Below are 15,019 nucleotides of genomic sequence, written 5' to 3'. Positions count from 1 at the left end.
TTTTCCCCTGTACTCCTACAACTCTGCTTACTTTACCAGTAGAGTACATATCCCATAAGAGTAGGGATATGGATGCCCCCAGGACCCTGTGAGGTCCTTCTGGTTATCGTTGTAACCAGCTCCATGCCATGCAAGGTGCCTAGAGCTTAGGAAGTACTCATTGTTGGAGGAGGGAGGGAGGGAGGGAGGGAGGGAGGGAGGGAGGGACGGAGGGACGGAGGGACGGACGAAGGGAGGGAGGGAACTAAATGGGAGAATGGGTCAGTGTTGGAGTATATTGGTAAAGAGTGGCATTTACTTGTTGCCCTCCCAAGAGTCTCCTCTACCCCTGGGCCCAGGACTCTGCTATCCCAGCCTTTCTACCCAGGCAGAGCTTCTCCCCCAAACCATGGCTTCCAGAAGGAGATCTCATGTGTCCATCTGGTCCAGGTTCTGACTTTTTGTGCAGAGACTTGGTGTATAGGGTTTCATAGGGAGCACCTGACACTTGAATGGGGTCTTCAGGGCCACAGTGCCTTTCTCTGCAGAAGAGCTACAGGGAGAGATTCCGGCTCTGTATTCGAATCTCACAAGGAGTGTCCAGGAAGCTGACTGGTCCCATAACATGGGCAGTTACGCATATTTAGATGAGAAAAATATGACAAATGCCTAAGAGATTCTTAAAAATAAGATTCTCCAATGCTAGTTTCTATTGACTGTTAGTCATGTTGCCTTTTCCTGATCTCTAGTTAAATCAGCCCATGGTCCACAGGAAGAACACGGGTTCCTGAAGGCATACAGCTCCTTTGTTTTTTTTCACTTTGTCTGACATCTTTACCCAGACCCATGGTAGAACACCTAGCTGTCTCTCAGTCTCAGGGAAAACTTTACTTTTCTGGTCTGGCAAATACTTGTCAGCCAGTCAACTCAGTCAGACAGAAAATACTTATTAAGGGTCTATTTGGTGAAAGTTGTAAGAGAAAAAATAATGTGGAGGAAATTTTCCAAATATATGATATACCCAACCCAGGTCACCAGCAAGTAGATATTTTATATGTGATCAAATTGATCCTTTATGTTTATGTGGGACTGGAAAGTATGTTACTGCTCATATATACATGATCTGACCTGGTCCTCATGACAGATGACAGCCAATGAGGTCAGTGGCCAGGCATTTTCATTCCCATTTGAAAATTAAAGGAGCTAAGGCTTGGAGACCTTTGAGCTTGTCTAAAGTCAAACTGAGGCAGAGCCAGGTCTAGTTTGTTCCATCTAATTCAACATGTGTTGAGTAATGCTTCTGTTAATCTGAATAAGACCCAGTGTTTTCCTTACAATTTAGTGGAGGAAACAGACATGTGAACAAGTTATTGAATCCAGATTGGAATCCAAGGCTCTGTTCTTTCCTTCTGGACTCATCCAGTTAAATAGATCAGGCTCAGTGTGCAGAAATCCCTTCAGATCTCCTGAGCTCCTGATGCCAACTCAGAGGAGAAATCACAGGAGGTTTTAATTTCTTCTTTTCCTCATAGGAGGCTTTATTACAGTCATTGTGTGCACAACTGTTGCAGGAGATATCTAATAACCTCAGTGGAAAGACAAACCTGAAGGAGCCCCGACAGACATCTAGATACTCATTACGGGATACTCATTACATGGGCTGGGCGAGTGGTGCTAGCCATCACCAGCCTCTCAGATGGCAGCCCTCCTTGGCCTTTTACATCCCTCATGCCCAGTTCCATTCAGTCTTCCTTACATCTTTCTTGTGAGGTTGCCTCGCTTCCTCCACAGCATCCCTTGGTAATCGATTTAACATTTACTCCTGGTACCAAAGATAAACCCAACATGTACCCTGGAAGCTGCCAAATGAAAGATCTTGGAGCAGCATCAGAAAGTCTGTCATGTGGACTGGGGTTAAGTCATGACCTTACCCCAAACTTCCTGTTTGCCTCTGGAAAAGTCATGGAGTCTCTTGCTGGGTTCTGATTATCCACCAAAATGCAAATGTGCATCCTCCATAGTGTTGTGTCGTAGAGAGAGCTCTGGGGTTCACTAGTCCTGTGACTGGAGGCAAATCTTCTCATCTCTTTGAAATGGGAATAACACCTACCCCCACTGAGTTGATCTGAGAAGTATATGAGGTTGTGAGAGTGTGTTTCGCCAGTCCCAAACATTTTGAGACCCTAAGGGTTATTTTATAAGAACTCTCACTCTGATCGCTCCCAACTACCTGGTCCTATTAGCACTGTTTGTGGTTTGGGGTTATACGGTAGTTCCCCTCTTGAACAATTAGGCTCTGTAACCACTTCCTAGCAGTTCACTTGGGCATGTTCTGTTTCCCCAAGGTGAGTGGGAATTCCTCAGGGGACCCTGAATTATGTACCTTGTGCATCTCCTGGTGCTACCTAACATAGACACACGTGCCCCAGATGTAGCAAGTTCTCTCGAAGCTATGCTTGAATGAATGGATTATTTTAATGAGTAGAGGACTTGGAAAGTTCCACCTTGGCCCTGTTTGTTCAGCTGTATTAGTTAGTGGACCAGATCCTCTCTGGACCTTTGGCAACCACTTGCTAGCAGAGGCAGAGCCTGAACACGGCCGTCTCTTCACCAGCTCATGTGACCAGAAGTCTAGAAGCAGATCAGTTTTGTTCTACAGCCAGCCTCCCTTCCTGAGCTTTCTCGGGGCTCAGGTAACCTGGAGAGGAGAAAAAGAAGATAGAGTCTTTGCCTTTTGAAACTTATATTCTCTTTAGACTGGCATCCCTAGATATTCTTTCTTGTCTTAGAAACTCTGGAAATAATGGGATGAAACAGCTTGAATAGGGTTTCAAAGGCCGAGTTTGGAACAGAAATCAGAAAAGCTTCAGAATCAGAAATTTGATAGATTCAGTTAGACCGCAGCCTCCGCCAGGGAAGGAATCCACTTAACCCAGCTCTGATTCGGTTTAGGCTTCTATCTCCACTGGGCTCAGCTGAATTCTCGTGATTGCTGCCACAGGACTGTCCTGGGGTCCCTTCACAACGCTTTCCTCCTGCTTTCTCCTGTCTCTAATCTACTTTCACTGCTTTCCATTTATTTCGTGGAGAATTGTGTTAGCAGCTAATTTGACTTCTTGGACCTCAAGGGCAACCGTTCTCATCAGGGCTGTCTTGTCAGTGAGCCTGTTTCTGTGAGTGCCACCTGCTGTGACTCCCTCCCTCTGGGCCAGGCTAGTGGCTTGATTCGTGGTGGTTTATTAGCTGAAGTCAGGTAGGAAAAAGTCAGACTTCTTTCCCTTCAACAACTGTTTGTCCATTACACTGTAAAGTTTTTTCCATTGTCATTGCACTTTGTTGAAGCATTTTACATTGTGAGGATCTGTTTTCTCTTTCCTGGGCCTGAACAGGGAGCACAGGCCACAATCCTGGACACCGTGCCTCTCCCTCCTGCGCAGCCAGGAGCTAGTGCAACACCTGCGGGAGCCTTGGAGCAGAGCCATGCTGGTCACTAGGTGATGCAGCTGGCACCTGGCTTCAGCCCCTCACAGGCTGGTTTAAAGCGTGCAGTTTCATTGTCCCATTTCTTAGTCTGCTATAGTGATCCTTAACCTCTGTGGTCATGTACTTGTTTAGGAATCTAATGAGAACCGCTGAGGAAAATGCACAAACACACAACATTTTACATATTTGGTAGGGAAGGGGGCTTTGGGGACCACCTGAGGCCTCGCCATGGACTCCTAAGTGCCCACAGCCTCTAGGTTAAAAAGCTCTCCTCTCGATGTGCGACATTACCCCTTAGGGGGCAGATGGGAGGGAAGAAGGGAGGACAAGAGGGCAGGCAGATGAGGTGCCACATTGTCAGTAATGCCATCAAAGAGTTGTCCCTGTCAGAGAAGTCCCTGGCTCTGATACTGATGAATGTTCCCTACTGACCTCCAAAGAGGGAATATTAGTTTCAATATTATGTTTCTGAACTTAAGGAAAGGAGAAAATAAGTAAGAGAATGGTCAGTAAAATGAAAGCATAGTGATTCAATTGTATTAAAAGAAATAAGCAGAAATTTACCTACCAGTGAGTGTAAGCCCAGCAGTAACTAGGAGCCAAGTGGGAATCTGGACAGATACCTTCACCTGGCAGAAACAAGGTGTCATCCCCCCATCCTTCTGCAGGAGCAGTGTCGGAGGAAACCAGCTAAAATGGGGGGGTTAAATACAATTCAGAATCTCAGCAGAATACTCAGAATGTACAGCTTGCAACTGCAAATCACTCATACCATGAACCAGGAAGATCTCAATATTAATGGAAAAAAAATCAATATATGCCACCTCTAAGATAACAGAGACATTAGATTTTAAAGTAGCCATCATAAAAATGCTTTGATGAGCAAGTACAAACACCCTCAAAACCAATGAAAAAACAAGTCTCAGCAAAGAAATAGAAGATACAAAGAAGAAACAAATAGAAATTTAATGATTGATAAATACAATTACCAAAGTAAACCGACTGGAGCTTAAAAACAGAATAGAGAGGACAGAGGAATGCTGACTGAACTTGAAGATAGAACAACAGAAGCTACCTAATCCAAAAAACAGATAAAATGACTTAAAAAAGGACAAAATTGAACAGAGTCTCAGGGACCTATGGGACCAATAACAGAAAATGTAACATTGGAGTCCCAGAAGAAGAAGAGAAAAGGGATGGGGTGAAACGTATTAAAAGAAACCATGATGGCAGCATCCAAATTGGAAAAGAAGAAATAAAATTCTCTCTTTTCACATATGATATTATCTTACATTTGGAAACCCCTAAAGATTTCACACACAAAATAAAACCTATTGAAACTAATTTTTAAAATCTAGCAAAGCAGCATGATATAAAATCAACATGTAAAAGTCCTTTGCATTTCTATATACTGAGAGGGAACCATCTTAAAAAACGAAATTAAGGAAAGAGTTTCATTTACAATAGTGTCTAACAGGATAAAAAACATAGATTGACTTAAACAAGGAGATGAAAGAACTATACACTGAAAACTGTAAAATATAAAAAAAAATGAAAGAAAACATAAATAACTGGAATAATATCCATGTTCATGAGTGGAAGACTTAATATTGTTAAGATGTCAGTAGCCAAAGCAATCTACTGCTTGAGTACAGTTTCTATGAAAATCCCAATGATTTCTTTTTTCAGAAAAATCCATACTGAAATTTATATGAAACCCCAAGGGATCCCAATAGCCAAAACAATCTTGAAAAAGAAGAAAAAAATTGAAAGACTCGCAGTTTCTGATTTCAAAATTTACTACAAAGCTACGGTAATCAAAGCAGATAATAGTGGTATAAAGACACATAGACCAATGAAATAAAACAGAGTGCCCAGAAATAAACCTTGCATATAGGGTCAAATGATTTTTGACAAGGCATTATTCACAACAGACCAAAGGTGCAAACAACTCAAATGTCCATGGGTGGATGAATGAATAAAATGTGGGAGATTTATATATATATATATAAATCTAACCATATATATATGTATATATTTTTCCCCCCTGTGGAATTTTATTCAGCCTTAAAAAGGAAAAAAATTCTGGTACATGCTACAACATGGGTGAACATCTGCTAAGTGAACAAAGCCAGACACAAAAGGACAAAAATTGAATGATTCCACTTACATGCTGTACCTAGTCAAGACCATAGAGACAAAGTACAATAGTGATTTACCAGGGCTGGAGGGGGAGGGGTAAGAGAAGTTATTGTTTAGTGAGTACACAGTTTCATTTTGGGATGATGCAAAAGTTCTAGATATGGATAATGTATATTTTACTGCAATGAAACATTTTTATGAAAGGAATAATGGTAGAAAACTTTGAAAGTTTGGCAAAAGACATAAACTAGATTCAAGAAGCTGAGTGAATCCCAAACAAGAAAAATCCAAAGACTCCACACTGAAACGCATCATAGCCAAACTTCTGAACAATAAAGACAATGTCTTAAAAGCAGCAAGAGAAAAATGGTATCTTGTCTTTAGGGGAAAAAACAATTCAAATTATAATGCTTTTCTATCAAAGCCGAGCAGACCAGACAGAAATGACACACGTTTTAAGAACTGAAAGAAAAGAACTGCTAACCCCAAACCTACACTCAGCAAAAATACCCTTTAGGAATGAAGAGAAAATTAAGGCATTGACAGATGAAGGAAAACTAAGAGAACTTGTGACTAGCAGACCAGGTCTACAACGATGGCTGAGACGAGTCTCTAGACCAGTGGTCCTCAACCTGTGGGTCGCAGCCCCTTTGGGGGTCGAACTACCCTTTCACAGGGGTCACCTAAGACCATCAGAAAACACATATTGCCAATGGTCTTAGGAACTGAGACTCCGCCCCTCTATCCATCTCCAGGCGGTCCGCCCACACGCAGACACGCCCACAGACAACAGGAGGGACTGTATCCAGGGTCGCAGCATTAGGGAGGCTGAGAACCCCTGCTGTAGACAGAAATGAAGTGATGGAAGGCGGAGTGTCCCACCCGTAGGAAGGGAGGAAGGGAGAACTTGGCCTGCAAAAATATGGGTGAGTGAAACAGACTTTTCTTCTCTTGAGCTTTCTAGATCATTTTTCACAGATGAAGGAAAAATTGTAACAATCGCTGATGTGGTTTTAAATGTGTACAGTGGAAATATTTAGGACAACTATATTCCAAATAGGGGAGGGGAAAAGACGTACAGGGAAATAAGGTTTCTTGAACGGGTGAAATAATGACAGCAGGAGAGAGTGATGTTATGTCTGTACAATGTAAGACCTAGAGCAACCACCAAGAAAGCACTGTGGATTTAATTCTTAAAAAAACATCTTAGTGCCCTGGCCGGTTTGGCTCAGCGGTTAGAGTGTCGGCCTGCGGTCCCCAGAGACCTGGGTTCAGTTCCCACTAAGGGCACGTACCTCAGTTGCAGTTTGTTCCTGTCCCTGGTTAGGTCATGTGGGTGGCAGCCACTCGATGTGTCCCTTTCACATCGATGTTTCTCTCTCTTCCTCTCTCTCCCTCCCACTCTGTCTGAACAAAAAATGGGAAAATGTCCTCAGGTGAGGATAAAAAAAAAAGTCACTTTAAATATAAATGATACAGTCCAGTTGAAAGTGAAAGGATAGGAAAAGATATGAAAATGTAATCAAAAGAAAGCTGGAGTGGCTATATTAATATCAGATAAAGTAGATTCAGAGCAAAGAAAATTTTACCAGGGACAGAGAGGGACATTGTGGAATGAAAAAAAAAAAGGTCCATCTACCAAGAAGACATAGCAATCTTAAATGTGTGTGCACCAAACAATTGCACAATGTAGGTGGTGAGGAACCCTCATAGAACCGAAAGGAGAACTAGACAGTAGCCTGGAGGATACAACGATGGCTGGGACATCAGCACCCCTCTGTCAGCAATCAACAGAACAAAGAGATGGAAAATCAGCAGGAAGAGAGAAGAATTGAACACCATCAACCAACAGGACCTCACTGATAAGACTACATCAGCACACATGCTCTCTTCACGTACCCACAGGACAGAGACCCTATGCTGGGTCATAAAACAAGTCTCAAATGTAAAAGGATTCCAGTCAGACAAAGTACATTTTCTGACCACAGTCAGATTAAATTAGAAATCAGGAACTATATTTGGAAACAAAATCAAATGGACACCTCCTGGCTCTGTGTCTGAGACTGGGTTGTCCCTAGAATTTATGGAGGCCAATCCCTCATTATTCAGTTGAGGAAACTGAGTCTCAGGGAGGAGAGAGGACTTCTTCCGGGCCCCTCACGGGCTCAGTAAATGTTCATTGGCTCCATTGGTGAGCTAAACTCAGCAACACAACAGGGGCTCTTTTTTCTGGAATAGCCACTCCCACCAGAAGAGGGCACACACCTGAGCTCACCAGGTCTGTAACCCCTGCTGAGGTCTCCTCCTCAGCTGCTCTGGTCCCCCTCCCACCTCTGGACACCCCAGCACCTGACATCTCCCTTTGTCACACGGGGTCCTGCTGTAATTCTGTCTCCTGGCTGGCCCAGAGCGCTTCCTGGTAAGGCCACACCTTGCACTTATCGCTGCTGAGACGGTATTTAGTGAACAAGGCATCTCGCCTTCCCAGAGGCCCGATCTTTGCAGCAGTTCCTGCACTGAGTTCTTCAAGGTGTAGAGCAGACTGGAGGCAGCAGGGGTGCTGCTGCTGTGCTCAGCCGGGCCACAGAAGGCTCCGGAGTGTTCTGCCCATTGTAATGGGCTTGTTGTGGCTCTGAGCTGCTTAATGTATTGGGGTCTGGCTTCTCACATTCCCCTTTGGACGCCCAGCTCCCCTCCCCCGCTGCCCCTCCATCCACCTTCATCCTCAGGCGGCAGAGGAAGAAAACGTGCTGTTTTCCCTCTTGTGATCTGATTCAGAGGGTCTTATCGTGCCCTTATTTCGTTTCCCTCTGATTTTATATCCATATTTAAATCATGCTTGAGGAAGTCATTTATTGGTTTCCCTCAGGCTCATGGTAGAGAGCATATGAGATCCTTGATAAGCTTAATATATTTGTATTAAAAATTAATAAGAAAGCTATTGTTTGCAACTTTAAATCATGTGATTTGATTCATTTTGCTTAATATACACCATAATTCTGAAATTACTTGTTAAGAGAAAAAGCTGCGGTGAGATTGAAACCAGCCCTGGGACCCTCTCTTCCTGAGTGCGCCGTGCGTGTCATCGGCGGCCACTGGTGCTGCCCTTCCTCGTGTGACAGTGAGAGGCGCCCGGGGAGCAGCATCCCCTCCAAGGCTTCAGACAAGTCCTTTGTGGACGATTACACGCAGGGTCTTTTTAAACGCTACCATTAAAAAATAAAATTTAATGGAAAGAGATAAGCTTTTCCCAGCGCAAGCCGGCTCCGAGTTTATATTTCCTTAATCTGTTTTATAGACTGCGGCAGGAAATTAAACTGCAATTCTCCTCTCTGGTGTGCGCATGTGCCGCGGTTGGGAGGGGCTGAGTGAAGGGAACAGTTGCTCTGGTTTGTCAGGAATCTATTGTGAATCTCTTCATTTTAGGGAAAGATAAGCCTCCTCATTTCCTGCTGGGGTGCAGGTCTGTGGCCTTGATGGGGAGCCAGCCTGGGCCGCGCTGGGCTCTCTTCTGCGTCACCGAGAGCTGCTGTCCCAGGGACGGCCAGGCCCCAGGCCAGATGTCCTCCACCCGCAGTCTGAGGTCCAGCTCACTACATGCTCCCCGTCACTTGTCACTCTCACATTCAGAAAGCAGTCACTGACATAGTTGGCACACCACTAGATCCTTCTCATCTTTCTCCCCTTTTCTCTCCTGCCCCGCTCAGCACTCAGGAACGCCCCCCCCCCATGTTTATTTGTTCATCATATTTGCATTTAGTTTACCTCCCAGACAGATGATGGGAGTTTGTGGTCAGCCTTTGCCCCCCACTGTGCCCATTTCCTGCCTGCCTCCAGCCGCCATGGGTAAGGTCTAGTCCCTGTCTCGGGTCCTGCGCCACAGCCAGGGTGTGCCTCCTGCCCACTTGCTGCCCGTGCTGCGTTCACCACCACTGAGCAGACGGACCCAGTAGCAGCCTCTCTACTAGGACCCAGTGGCCCCACAGGCTCTCAGTCATGACCAGGAGCCCCTGCAGCCCCTCGCCTTGGTCACTACAGGCCGTTTGAAGGTGGAGGCTGCACCCCATGAAGGGGTGAACATGGTGGAGTCCTGAGAGCTGGGTGCTCACCTGGGGTCGACCTCGCAGGGCAAACGTGGGGACGCTGGGCCTGATGGCCGTCATGGCCTGTCCGTGAGGAGGAGGGCCGGGAGGTGTGGCAGTGAGCCCTGGGAGGGCCAGCAGCTGCCCTTCCGGCGGTGGCCCTGCAGTTCCAGGGGGGCTGTGGCCTGGAGGCCTCCTGCTGTCGGATGAGTAGTCTGCCCCTTTGATGATGGGAAGACCCAGGATCAGCCGCAGTTAACGCTGGCTTCTGGGAGAGTGACACTTGTGACTGGGAGGAAGATAGGAGCTGTAATGTTTGGGAACATGCAGAACAGCCTTGCCCTGTCAGAGTGTAGAAGACGACTGTCACTAGCCTCGGAGTCAACTGGCGCGGAGGCCCCGATCCTTCTGCAGGTGAGGAACGGCGGAGCATTACCAGGGCGGAACGGAAGCTGGTCCGGGGCTCCGTGAGGCGGGGAGGGAGGCACCCTAGCCTAGGCCTGGCCTTCCTCCAGGCCGCCTGTGGGGCCAGGGTGGGCAGTTCCTGCTCCCGCATAGAGCCTTGCAGGCCGTGTCTGCGGCCCTTCGTCCTTCTCTGCCGGATCAGCAGTTCCTGCGGCCTTCTGTTGAGTGGAGGGGGGACACCTACGCCAGCTGTCCAGAGACAGGGCCTCCCCTGAAGGAGTTTCTCGGATGGCTCCTTACAGTCGTGCCTTCAGCAGGTCTCTGCCCCTACCTGGGCTCCCGGAGACGAAGGCCCCGGCAGCACCCCAGCAGAGGGCGTGGGGGAGCAATAACACATAAGACATTTGCCCCATGCCTGGTGGCGTCACAAGTATGTTGTGTCTTTAGGGCAGAGGGATCCCATAGAGCTTGGCTGCCTGCTCCCAACTCCTCCTCTCCATTCCCAGACCCCTGCCCGACTGTGCTCTCAGACACTGTGCCCGCAGGGTGGCAGACTTGAGTTACTAACAAACCCCGCCACCCAGAACCTCAGTCCTAGCCACCTTTCTGGTTTTCCAGCTGAGATGTCGGGGTGGTGGGCCTGGTGGTCACTGTAGGATCACAGCCAGATTCAGTGAGCAGAGCTCTCTCCCAGCAGCACCAGGGCCTGAGTGGTGGGCCGCCGCCGCCGCCTCCTCCTCCTCTTCCTCCTCCTCCTCCTCTTCCTCCTCTTCCTCCCCCACCTCCTCTCTGAGCCAAATCTGGAACCCCTCTGCCTGCCTGTTTTCCTTTATTCCAACACAAAGGGAACATTTTTACAGAGACAAAAAAAGAAGCCAAGAACACAGGCTGAAAGGTAGTCTGATCACATGACTGCCAAGGTGCTTCCCGGTCTTTAAGTCTCTGACTTTAAAGATGTTCATTCCTAGAATTCTACCCTAGGCTGTGTCTTCAGCAGATATTGGGCGCAGGCAAGAAGTCCTGTGCTGGAAAATCTCCATCAGTCGCATCATAGCAAACTTGGAAGTCATCTGCTTTTCCAAGAGTAGCTGAGTGAATGGCGGCCTGTGAACGCGATGGCCTTCGTCATACATACGGCCATCGAAATGGCAGTTATGCTGGTGTGAGTCCACGGTGAACCAGCTGCTGCTATTTGTTGGGAGCTCACTCTGTCAGTTGTTTGCAGCCCCAAGCGCACGATAGAATCCCCAGACCCAGGCTCACCCTAGAGAGAGGGGTCAGAGGATTGTGAGTGGGGTCTGGGCATTGGTGCCTCTTTTGAAGCTCTCATTGATACTACCATACAGCCGAGGTTGAGGCTATAGGACTGCGTGCCAGGTACTTTTGGGGGGCTTAATAGCCATCAGGGTGACGTCTTTATGAGTCTCCTGAAGGCACCTTCACGTGGAATATGATGGATCTTGCTCCCTTTCCCATTGTCCTCCATTTGGGCTGTGAAGGAGGACACTGTGTATCTCTGGTTTATGTATTGCAAAAACATTTTGGGGGGTATTCTGGTTCTTCATTGCTTTATAACAAACCGTTCCAAAATTTAGCAGAGTGCACCACCACCATTTATGCTCACAGATTTTCTGAGTCAGGAATTTGGACGGATTGCAATGCGAATGGCTTGCCTCTTTCCCACCATGCCTGGGGTTGCACTTGGGCAGACTAGACTCTTCCTGTCTTCCGACTGGTGGCTGGGATCATCTGGAGGCTTCTTTACACACATTTCTGGTGTCTGAGCTGGACTGACGTGACAGATGGTCACAGCTAGGACTGTCAGCCAGATCACCCACATGTGGCCTGTGCATGTGGCTTGGGCTTCCTCACAGTATGGAGGCTCATGGTTCCAGGCAGAGGCTGCATGGCCTTGACCTAGCCTTGGAATTCATTAGCATTACTTCCATTGTACTCTATCATTGAAGTGGTTACAAGCCTGCCCAGATTTCAGAAATATTTTGCAGTAGAACTGACAAAATTTAGTGATGGACTGAACACAGACAATAAATGAAGGGTTTAAAATACCAACGCTATGCATCACATGACATGAAAAGATGACATGTGCATTATCATCATAGTGCATATGGATGAGGATTCAACGCAGCATGCAAAAATGGAAATGTACATCACGGTGGTAGGAGCATGGTGTTTTAGCCTTAATATAAATTACTTAGTCATTTTATTAACTCCCCTTAAACCTCTGTAGCTGCCCACCAAACCTACATGCTAACCATCCCTGAAGCTCGTTGTTGGATAGCATGACTCAGCGAATTTGCTTTCCAAGCACCACATCAAAAATCCACCCTGGGCCCTGCATGTTCTGGCCTGGGAACCACGGCGCTGCTCACACTGTCCACCTGCGGGCTTCTCCAGGCCTGGCGTCACGGGGACAAGGTGAGGAGTGGGCGAGGGCCTGCCTGCTTTGGGATCTCATCATCATTCTTTTCCCTTTAGGCCTTTGATATCATGAGAGTGACACACGGCAGAGAGCACAGACTGATCGAGGATCTGATTCTTCTCTTAGAAGAATGTGATGCCAACATCAGAGCCTCCTGAAGGAGCCCAGCCAGGTGGCCCGACGGCTCGTCCCTGATTGAACGCCTTACTGAGACCACACTGTCCACTTTGTCTGCTGTGTGACCCTCCCTATTGGAAATGCTGTTCTGTGTTTACGTAGGTAAATGAGGCAGACGTCGTTTGCAAACCTTAAGAATCACTAGTTGTAGAGAAGCACGATTATAATAAACACAAAAAATTTGGTTGAAAATGCCACGTGGTAATTGTTTTCTTTGCTTACTCGTTGGTAATTGTAACGGTTAAGATCTCAACATTAATAGAAAATTGTATTCAAAGCATGACAGAATAAGTATTAACATTCACCTGGGGTATCTGTAGGGATAATTGAATACAAATTTATGTCTTCACATTTGCTTCCCTATAGGCTTTGTCCATTTGGGCAAGAAGCAGAATTTTCAGGTGCTGTCTTCACTATTTGTGTTCAATGATGTCTGAATCTATTATTCATTTCCAAATACGTCTGCAACACAAGACGTTTCCTGAATCCTAGGAAAAAGTCATTTTAGTTATTAGAAAAAGTTAAAGGAAGTCTTAATGGGAAAGAAAGAAATGTTTTTTTGAAATGTCTCGTGGCTCTCTTGTAACTCATTCTCGGGATTTACAAGCCTTTGTGTGCGTCACGCTTGCTTTTCTTGCATTTTTCCCTCTAATTCCCTAGGCCTGTGGTCTGACCCTGTGATATGCTTCGCACCGGCTCCATTATCCTGCAGGAAGCAGGGTTCCAGCATCCAGCTTAAAGCAAGCTTGTTCTTTTCCTTTTTCCTCTCTCATTCCTTAATTTTATGACTTGCTTTTCCACATTTCTGCTGTAGACAAATACGAAAACCTCCTCTTCTCTTCCACCAAAAAAAAGGTAAACGTTCTTCCTGCCTGGTGAGCGTGTGGGCAGTTTGGTCGCTCCTGCCCAGACGAGACAGGCAGTGACTAAAGCCCTGGGACATGCAGTGGAAAGACTCGTAGCCTCCCGCCATCCACCTCGTATTTTACACGCAGGGAAAGGAGATACCCGGGCGGTGGCAGAACCCAGAGCGGCTACTCCTGCCCCTCTGTCCTGAACAGGAGCCCTCCCCGCCCTCAGGGGTCATGGCTGGTCCTCCAACTACGTGACTGCAGAATGACAGACATCGGCATCTGGTCAGCCAGACGGAACCAGCCTCATTTTGCAGCCAAGACAGCTGACAACTGGAAATGGCAGCATCCTTGCTGAACACCTGGCGGTCACTCTGACGGCTGAAACCCGGACGGTGTCCTACATGCGAACGAGTTCCGCAGCCTCTTCACGAGCTTGCTTCTGCCCGAGCATCAAGCCGGTCTTTAAGGTACGCGGCGGTGCCAACCACCCCAGCAGCACCAGGAGGTAAGGGTTCTGAAGCCTATTTTGTAAGTAAGAAATCGAGGCCTGGAGTCAGGTGCTCTGGGATTCCTCCTGACTTACTAAGTCGTTTTGTAAGACCGCTTCTACCCAGTTCTACAAATATCTATGAGCGGTTACTGTGTTTTTAGGAAAAAGGGAATCAAAGACTGAATAAGACCTGGCCCTTGTCCTCAAAACATACACTGTGGGGTCAAGTACTTGTATCGGTTAGCTTTTAGTGCACAACAGACGGCTCCAAAATAGCATGAATGAGCTTCATTCATGGTGTGGGGTGTCAGCAGTTTGGGCCCGAGAGTTCTGGTTTGGCTCAGGCTGTGCATGGCGGGGCCGCGGCCGGGTCCCGCTGCAAGAGCCCGGGTACTCCAAGAGCAGAGACTGTGGCATCCGCGCCTCACCACAGCAGCTCTTAAGCTATGTTGGTGTCACAGAACATTTAGTGAATTTGATAAAATCCATAGACCTTTCTAGAAAAACATCTACATATGAACAATGTGCCTTCAGGATCAAGGATTCTTGAACTCCCTATCGTCCATCAATGGACCCCCTGGGGTCCTTCAGCTACTGAAAAATAGACTTGCTACCTTTCAAAAACACTGGTGGGAATTGTCGTGGTTCCTCATTTGAAATGCATTAGGAGATGAAAAGTCGTAGCAGAAGGCGGGGTGGCCTTACATGCCGACTGAGCAGAGTTCACTGGGAGAACCCGGTGGTTGCCTGCTTTCTGAATGAATCTGTCAGTCAGTGATGACTCTGGTTTAAGAGACTTGCCTTCGTGCCTCCTGGAGACGGCGTGATAGGTTTTTAAATCCCTCTCAGCCAATCCTAGGATCTCCCTGCTCTCTAAGAAAGGGCCCTCGAGGAAGGGGCCCTGCGTGCACCAACTTCGAATAGAAAGCAAACATTTAAGCAACAGTAAATATTTACCGAGCAGCTT

General features: G+C 47.0%; 1 protein-coding gene across 10 annotated transcripts in view; it reads left to right on the top strand.

Moving 5' to 3' along the window:
• SMYD3 (SET and MYND domain containing 3) overlaps positions 1–12,905 on the top strand; it is a 552,423-nt gene extending 539,518 nt beyond the window's left edge. For 6 of the 10 annotated variants that reach the window (XM_036277714.1, XM_036277716.1, XM_036277713.1 and 3 more), the window contains one exon: positions 12,588–12,904. In XM_036277714.1, coding sequence (XP_036133607.1) covers positions 12,588–12,689 — 102 coding nt within the window. In that variant the 3' untranslated portion in view covers positions 12,690–12,904. Of the gene's footprint in view, positions 1–12,587 lie in introns of all 10 variants that reach the window. The other 4 variants (XM_036277707.1, XM_036277710.1, XM_036277709.1 and 1 more) reach the window with 1 other exon arrangement.
• The last annotated feature ends 2,114 nt before the right edge of the window (positions 12,906–15,019 follow it).

This window comes from Molossus molossus, unplaced genomic scaffold, assembly GCF_014108415.1.
Source record: "Molossus molossus isolate mMolMol1 unplaced genomic scaffold, mMolMol1.p scaffold_m16_p_23, whole genome shotgun sequence".
Classification (NCBI taxonomy): domain Eukaryota; kingdom Metazoa; phylum Chordata; class Mammalia; order Chiroptera; family Molossidae; genus Molossus; species Molossus molossus.
Note: the sequence above shows the minus strand (reverse complement) of the source record. Positions and strands in the feature narration are given on the sequence as shown.